The following is an 8,396-nucleotide window of genomic DNA, read 5'->3' on the forward strand; positions in this document are numbered from 1 at the left end:
CTAATCATTTTATTATAAATAGAAAATCGATTACAATCGATAATTTTATCTTTATATTTATCTACTAATAAATCTTATTTATTTATAATCTTATTTACTGTAATCTAGAATGTAAGTACAGAAAATAATAGTAGATTTCTTCTTCAGCGATAATTTATATAATTTATGTATGATTTTGACGATAGAATTTCAAAAAATCAAATTTCATAGGCCATAAATGAAATAAGCATGAGTATTTAATCACTGTAACTACTTATGTATGTATTTTTAATAAAACTATATACGAAGAAGTCGTAAACAATATATAATTTTGCTCGATGCAAGTGCAAACTTTATCCAGAGAAACTTTCGATAAAAGTAAATGAGCCGACGTTGTAATTTTTTAACAAACATATTTTATAATATATTAAATATATGTTCAATTATGAATATTTTTTTAAAGAAAGATTTCCATGGCCGCTCATTGCTTTCAAGCCAGAACCATTTCCAAAATCCAATTTACGTCGTGTTTGTTTATTTCGTTCATACAATTATAATCACTTTATGAATATAATATTACAAGTCATTTTGCCCAGAACCATTTCAAAATATTGTTGAAATTCATAAATGAACATTACCAATTCCGAATTCACAAAACCAAATAAATGATAATGATTAATTATAATTGGTCGAAAGTACGAAATAACGAAAATAGGTTACAATATAGTTCATGATGTATAGAAATGGTTGCAGATTGCCGTAATTAATTTCTTTTTGCATCGTTAATGTTAAGCATTGCTAGCGTATAACGACATCAATAGGATGAACTGAGGTATGTTAATGGATAGCAACTTGATCGTTGAGTTCTCTACTGCTGGTCCTTTATAATTTGTGAAACGACTAATTAACATTCCCTGAAAAGATAGTCCACTATGATTTCATGTGAAAAATTTTGATTGGATTTTAATATCAATATTGATCATTTTCATTGAAATCTTAATAAAAACAAAAATGTATACAAAAATCGATGCACTATTCAATCAAAGAATTTTATAAATTCATCTGTTATTAACTTTACAAATATTATAAGGAATTCGATAGTTTCCAAAATGTGAAAAGAGACAGGCGAACGAGGACATAAATTTTATTTAACGAATACAATCCGAAAGTCGCAAAATGATCAAAGTGAATCAATTTAATAAAATTTATCCGACAGAAATATGATGTTCAATTAGTGTCAAAACCATCTTATTAACGAATCATGTACATATATAGAACTATGCATACGTATAAAAAAATACATATACATAATATGTATGCATATGTATGAGAAATGATGATTATATTTCACATTTTGAACAAGATATCGAAATAAATAAATTGGATACTATATCAAATGAATTTTTTTTACCGAAAACGAATGAAATTCGCTGAAGAAAACTTATATATGAATTGTGTACAATATTTATTTCGCACGATCATCTTATTCAAAGAGATAAATATAAAACTTGCATATAAGAGATACAAATGCAAGAAGACGACCTCGCCTTACTGGACTGAACTGGAGTTCTTCCGCGATGAAAGACACACACAGTCACCGATGCCTGGTGTTGTATATTGCCTTGTGCACGGCGAGATCTTCGATCAAGAGCATGCGCACGTCTGTGCGCGAACGAACAGGCAACACGACCGTATAACGTGCAACTACCGAGAATACGGATCGTATACTCTATACACATACCTGTTGCTTTCTCTCTGCTACAGCCAAGATGCTGAAACTACGATGCTCGGTATAGCTCGACTCTGGCGAGAACTTGTAATACGAATTCACCGTTTTTCGCACGAGTGTTATTCGTATGCCAGGTTTATTGCTTGTCTTTGGAAAAAAAATATTTTCCACATAACATGAAGCGATAGACATACACAAACACACAAATACTAACCAATTTGTCTTCGAAAGCGTCACTCGCGAATCATTAGATACGAGGATTCTTGATTTGATGCATAACCGAATGCGAATCCTTTCTCGTGTCACATAATATCCCGCGTATATACTCTCGTTATTGAAGTGGCACCACTTCACAGCTGCACCTGCACTTGCACTTGCACCACACCACGCGAGTAATAGTGTAATATCGTGGCATTGAGTCGTGAGGCCCCGGTAAATCACGGGATACCACCGCGCCGTATATCGTGTTGAGAGAATCGACGACGGTGGCATCCTCGCGGCATCACCGTACACTGCACTCGAGTCAAGCCGAATGCTCGGCTCGCTCTCTTTTCTCTTTCTATTTTTTTTCAATCTTACTGAATATTTTGTTTTATTCTTTTCTCTCTTTTTTTTTTACTATCGTATCACTTTCAAGTTTCTCATATTTCACAGAAAGTGGACATTTTCACTTCGCGGATCTTCAGTATCCGCGGTTCAACGATCGAAAAGCTTGCCGTAAGATAAGTGCATTGTCGGCTGTAACGTTAGCTTCATCATCAGAACTGTCATCTCAAGGTTACAGAAATGAATGAAGATAGATAAAAAAGCCTTATTCTAATGAAATAATCGATTTTTGACGTTCGCATTTTTATATTATCCAATGATCAAATTCGATCGTTTCTGTGTTCTGTCGTAAAACACGCGTCGTTTTCTGCGAGGGCGAGGAAGACACTTTGTAATTGATTTTCGATTTGCCTCAATATAGTGCTTCAAGATATTCTCTTTACAGTTGTAAACTGGAAGAGAATCTTGTATATACGATAGCACAGCAACACGCAGTTGAAAGACTCGAATTAGACTGGCTGTAGAGATGAGGCCCTTTTCCCCCACTCCCGCACCCCTTCGACTGGTTGCTTCTCTACCGCGTCAGACCCCCACTTTTCACATGCCACCGGACATTCTCCTCTCATCCCTCCCCCGCGGCCTTCGACTTTGCTTCGCATCATTGTATCTTTTCCCTTCTTTTTCACCTTCTCAATGCTCCTGTGCATCGTCCTTTCTTTCTCTGTGCGTGAACTTAACTTGAAGCTCCTAATGTATGTACTCGATCGTATACATCTCCTTGTCCAACTTTTGCCTCTTCATAATTTTCTAACATCCTTTTTTACTTCATTAATTTTTAATAGATGTTCAATTGACAATTCAACTGCAGCATCCGGTTACTTTGTGATATCTATGCTTTATTGCATATATGTTTATGAATAATTATTTACGATTTTTCAAATATTTTATTCTTATATTAATATACGATGATTATTATAATATATCATTAGTAATTTTTGAGTTATATTAACAAAACCATTAAGATAATATATTCATAAATTTATTTAGACTAAATTGAATTTATATCTATTTAGATTAATATTTTCTTTTTATGTCGTTGAAATTTTCCTTTATATTGAATAGCATATTATATTACAATATTTTTTGATTCTCATTAATATTTTTCTTTTTTTTCTTTCTTTTTGTAATTTAATTTATTGATTTTTAAATATTAAATATCGATTAACTATTATTCTACAAATTTTAATTATATTTTTTTATTCTTAAAAATATATTTTATAATAATTCATAAATTATTTTTATTTTATATGTTTATTTTATATGTATTATGTAGATTTATATAGATTATTTATTAACAAAAAAAAGAATTTTTTATTTAAATTATAATCATATATATAGTTATAAAATTATCGCAGAAAAAAGAATAATTAAATATATAATAAATTAATAAAAAATAAATAATTGAAATTAGTTTAATAATGATATACATTTGCACATTATTAAATAAGGTGAGTTCGAAGTATCTTTAATATTAAATTAAATGTTTCAATAATCGGTAATGTTCGGATATGTTCGGATACGTTCAACCAACCACGTGACACTCATCAAGAAATATGGCGTGAAGTTGGTACGAAGATGGTTGTTGTGAGTTACGAAAGAGTAGACGATTTCTCGTGGGGAAGGCACTTCCCAGTCGTCCGGAAAAAGTACCGCATTGCTATTTTTTCCTTTGATCTAGCAAGCGGACGGTAGTGCGATGGTATACGATATCAAATGGATCATACCGAAGCTTCGAAATCCAAGCAGTCTTTGGAACATTGCGAGTAGCATAACCTTTGTAGCAGTAGGGATTTTCTCTAAAATCATTATAGGTGAGTTACACAAATCAATTATTTAAATTAATATTATATATTATTCAATATTGATATGCTCAATCATTAGTGATAGTTCGAATTTATATTTAAAAAATTATTCTTGATATATTACAGATTTAACTATTTATTAGCTCGCAATATATATATATTCTATAGTTTATGTCTGATTTATAGAAAAAGGAAACGTGACTATTCTACAACTCTATTTGATTGAGAAGTTCATTTTTTATAATTAAATACATGAAAGATTATAATAAAATAATGCAAAAAATATTTATACAATAATGTCATGTGCTTAATAAATTCTTTTTATTTAATCACTATGATTATCATAAAATAAACTTAAAAAATTTGTTTTAAATTTAAATTACATAAATAATATAATAATATTATTTAAAATTATTTGAAAATTTAAATTAAATTATTATATAATTATTTGTTTGAATTGTTGAGTAATAGTTAAATTTTATATATATTAATATATTGTAATAACACGCGCAAGTAAATGTTTCCTTATAAAATAGAAATAAATTTATTTAAATATTATTAAAAATAATTTATTTTATAAATAATTATATAAACAATTTTTAATGGATTAAAATTATATAATAATATAATATAATGTTCGTTCAATATATTATAAAAAAACGTATAATAATTAAATCTTTTATATATTTGTTTATCATATATTCTAGATGCAATTAAAATGTAATATAATGTAATGTGATTAATTAAAATGTAATTTTTTTCAAATTATTTTTAAGTCTATATGATTAAAACAAATTAGAAACCAATTATGTGATGATTGTTACATATTCTAAATTATATTATTTAATTTTTTTATATCATTACAATACAATTCTTTAAATTCTTTTAATACTTTTTTATTATTTATGTTTAAAAAATTTATATGAACATAATTAAGAAAAAGTTATTTATATAAAAATAAAACAATATGAAACAAACAAATATAAGTAAAGAATGCGATAAATATATGTATTATTTAATTTCCTACACACTTCATTATGATAGAATTGGACATTCCATATGACGTCATCATAAATATCACGCGATATATTATCGGATATTCATTTTATAAGCATATGCACTTTTTCATTGATTATAAATCAATTTATATTCGCATATACATACATATAATGATGCATGACTTTTAAAAAATGCTCAATTAATTATATTTTGATTTTAATAGCTAATCCTTTCAAATCATATGTTACCCAAATATGCAAGGTATATTCTGTATTATTATTATTATGTTTTTGGGGAGATTGGTATTTCTAATTTCAGGAAATATCAGGTACGCATTAACGCCCTACAAAGGGCACAGGAAATCAGTCATTGGCCCTCGCTGGTCTCTCAGTGACTACCACTGATTTACAATAGACCCGACTTAATGTTGACGTTGACTTAGCTACGATACAATAAACTTCGGAAATTAAGCATTACTCAATTAGTTGAACTCAGCGCTCCGTATATCTCTTCATCTCCATTCAATCCTTTTCTTTCTTTCTTACTTCTCTCTTTTTGTTCGTTTTATCAATCTATTCGCGTGTAATAATCGTTATTCATTCCTTCAAATTCAGTTTTATCTTTACATTATATATGATTAAATTTTACATAACCAATATTTCTTTTGTCCATTGCGATATTTATGATTCTGATTAGATAATATTTCATTCTATAATTCTTAATTAAGTAATCAAAACAATAGTTTTTGAAAGATTGATTAATAATAATTCATAATTCAAAAAATCTATAAAGATAAAAATTGCTTTAGAAGTCATATTCATGTTAATCAAAGACTATTATAATTAGTTAGATTTATTAAGTTACAAAAATATTATGATAATTTGAATTTTGGATTTGTATGTTTTCAATAAAATATAATTTCAACATCTTACTATATATTTATGATCACAGAAATCACTATAATAATTATTTTATGAAATATAAATTAAAAAAGATATAAAATTATTTTTAAAATATTTTAAAAATTGTAAAATAAGATTTTAAAAATAATAAAAATAATTAAAATAATTTTTAAAATCTTATAAAATATTTATAATTGTTTTATAAATCATTATATCAATATCTTTATTATTCATTTTAAAATCGATCGAAGTTGATTTAAGATAATGATACTGATTATATATTATGAGATGTATAATTATTTCGTGCAATCTTATGCGTAATCATTTTTTATAACTTCACAATAAAAACAAACTTTTAATATTTCTTTAAGATTAATAATCATTTTTTTTTAAATTAATAATTATTTCATTAATCAAATATAAATAATTTAGCTTTACTTTAAAATTTTAGCATTAGATAAATATAAATCTCATTTTTCATTGCACGTATACTTAGAAAGAAAACCAATTCTATATAAATAAAGATGAAGTGTGTGTTATGTCAAGTATATGAAAATGAATTTCACGAAATACACGCAATATTCTGTAGTCTTTTTTCTGGTTTACGAATTAATTTACCGAAGAGCATTTTCTTTTCCGTTCGTGCTGTTTAAGAATGGCTGAACAGAACAACAGTGTACAACAAACATATCATCAATCGAGCGTTAGACGAACGGCCGAAAAATGTACCGTTAATCACAGTGTCAAATCATCACAGTTGCTTCGATGATCCTGGTATATGGGGTAAGTTTCTTTTAGATTGGTTCAACAATCGGACTACGTATCGACTGTTATTCATTAAGTTAAACACTCGACACTGTTTCATCAATATAGCTTTCAATCTCCATTGTTATGTTTTGTTAGCAAACATTTTATTGTATGTATCGATTAATGAGGCATGATCGAAACGATGAAAGGATATTCCAATGATATTGTATGTTAATACTGAATACTGATACTGAATATACTTTATTAGTAGATTGGAGAATACTTTTTTTATCGACATTTTTTTATATGAATGATATGTACTAGTGATTTCTTTATGTATAAAATATTTCTTTGTTGTATATACGAAGAACAATATGGCGGAGTATATGTGAGTGCTATAAAAATTATTTTACAAATATTTGGCTTTGCACAAACAAAAGAATATTATAATATTTATTTTTACACAAATTGTTTTATTAATTATTAGTATTGTTAATAAAATAGTAATTTTTAAATCGATAATCAATGTGATAATAAAATATTATATAAGTATATTCATATATTATTCATGTTTATTAAATCATTTTCGATTTTTTTTATTGATTTACTAATAAATTATTAATATTATTGATTATTTAGACACATATACATGCACATACGCTTGCATACCTTCATATATACACGAATTCTCCTTTTCCTGAATCATATCTTTTCTTTCTCAGAATGACCATCGATAAGCGATCGAATGAAAGAATTTAAGACAGAAAAATCTCTGAACTCATTTAGCGAGCCTGGACCTGAGGTATCTGATGGATCGACGTAAGATCAGATGGTCGCTTGCGGCCCACGACATTTGTTTCACAAACTCCTGGCATTCATACTTCTTTATGCTGGGCAAATGCATTCCCGTGATCAGAGGTGGAGGTGTGTATCAGGAAGCCATGGATTTCTGCATCGAAAAGTTGGCCGCTGGTGAATGGATTCACGTCTTCCCCGAGGGGAAAGTAAACATGTTTAAAGAAACCATGAGGTTCGCGATTTTTTTTTTCTTTATATTTATTTCATATTTCATTTTATTTATTTTTTCTTAACCTTTTTTTTCTTTTCTTTTTTGTTTATTTATTTTTTTTCGATAAAAATTCGATCTGTTTTATCGTGTTCAGATTAAAATGGGGTATTGGAAGATTAATATATGAATCACCTATTCCGCCGCTAGTAGTTCCAATCTATCATCTTGGCATGGATGACGTTTTACCGAATGAACCACCATATAGATTGAAAATACGCAAAAAGGTCACTATGAATTACGGTGATCCAATAGATTTTAGCGAATTAATAGAAGAATTGCGTGTGTCAAAAGTGTCTGAAGAGGAAGCAAGGAAAGCGATTACAGATCGTATTCAAACAGAACTTTTAAAGTATTGTTATTTGAAATCTCAGTATTCATGATATAATTCATAATAATCTATATATTTTTATAATAATCAATATATTTTCAGATTGAAAACGATAACGGAAGAACTTCACAAAAATTCATGATAATCAAACGGGAGACATTCTAATCATCATCCCGATTAGCTTTAATATACCAAAAAAAAAAATAAAAAAAAAAAACAAAAAAAAAAAAAAAAA

The 8,396-nt window shown here is 27.8% G+C and overlaps 1 protein-coding gene across 2 annotated transcripts in view; it reads left to right on the forward strand.

The window, feature by feature from the left end:
* Positions 1-3,827: 3,827 nt before the first annotated feature.
* LOC102671919 (tafazzin homolog) overlaps positions 3,828-8,396 on the forward strand; it is a 5,325-nt gene continuing 756 nt past the window's right edge. The window contains exons 1-6 of one of the 2 annotated variants that reach the window (XM_031514634.1): positions 3,851-4,125; positions 5,434-5,505; positions 6,672-6,800; positions 7,551-7,794; positions 7,928-8,182; positions 8,264-8,370. In XM_031514634.1, the coding sequence (XP_031370494.1) occupies positions 4,011-4,125; positions 5,434-5,505; positions 6,672-6,800; positions 7,551-7,794; positions 7,928-8,182; positions 8,264-8,303 (855 nt within the window). In that variant the 5' untranslated portion in view covers positions 3,851-4,010 and the 3' untranslated portion in view covers positions 8,304-8,370. Of the gene's footprint in view, positions 4,126-5,433; positions 5,506-6,671; positions 6,801-7,550; positions 7,795-7,927; positions 8,183-8,263; positions 8,371-8,396 lie in introns of both variants that reach the window. The other variant, XM_006624505.2, reaches the window with a different exon arrangement.

Source organism: Apis dorsata, unplaced genomic scaffold, assembly GCF_000469605.1.
Source record: "Apis dorsata unplaced genomic scaffold, Apis dorsata 1.3 scaffold_1085, whole genome shotgun sequence".
NCBI lineage: Eukaryota > Metazoa > Arthropoda > Insecta > Hymenoptera > Apidae > Apis > Apis dorsata.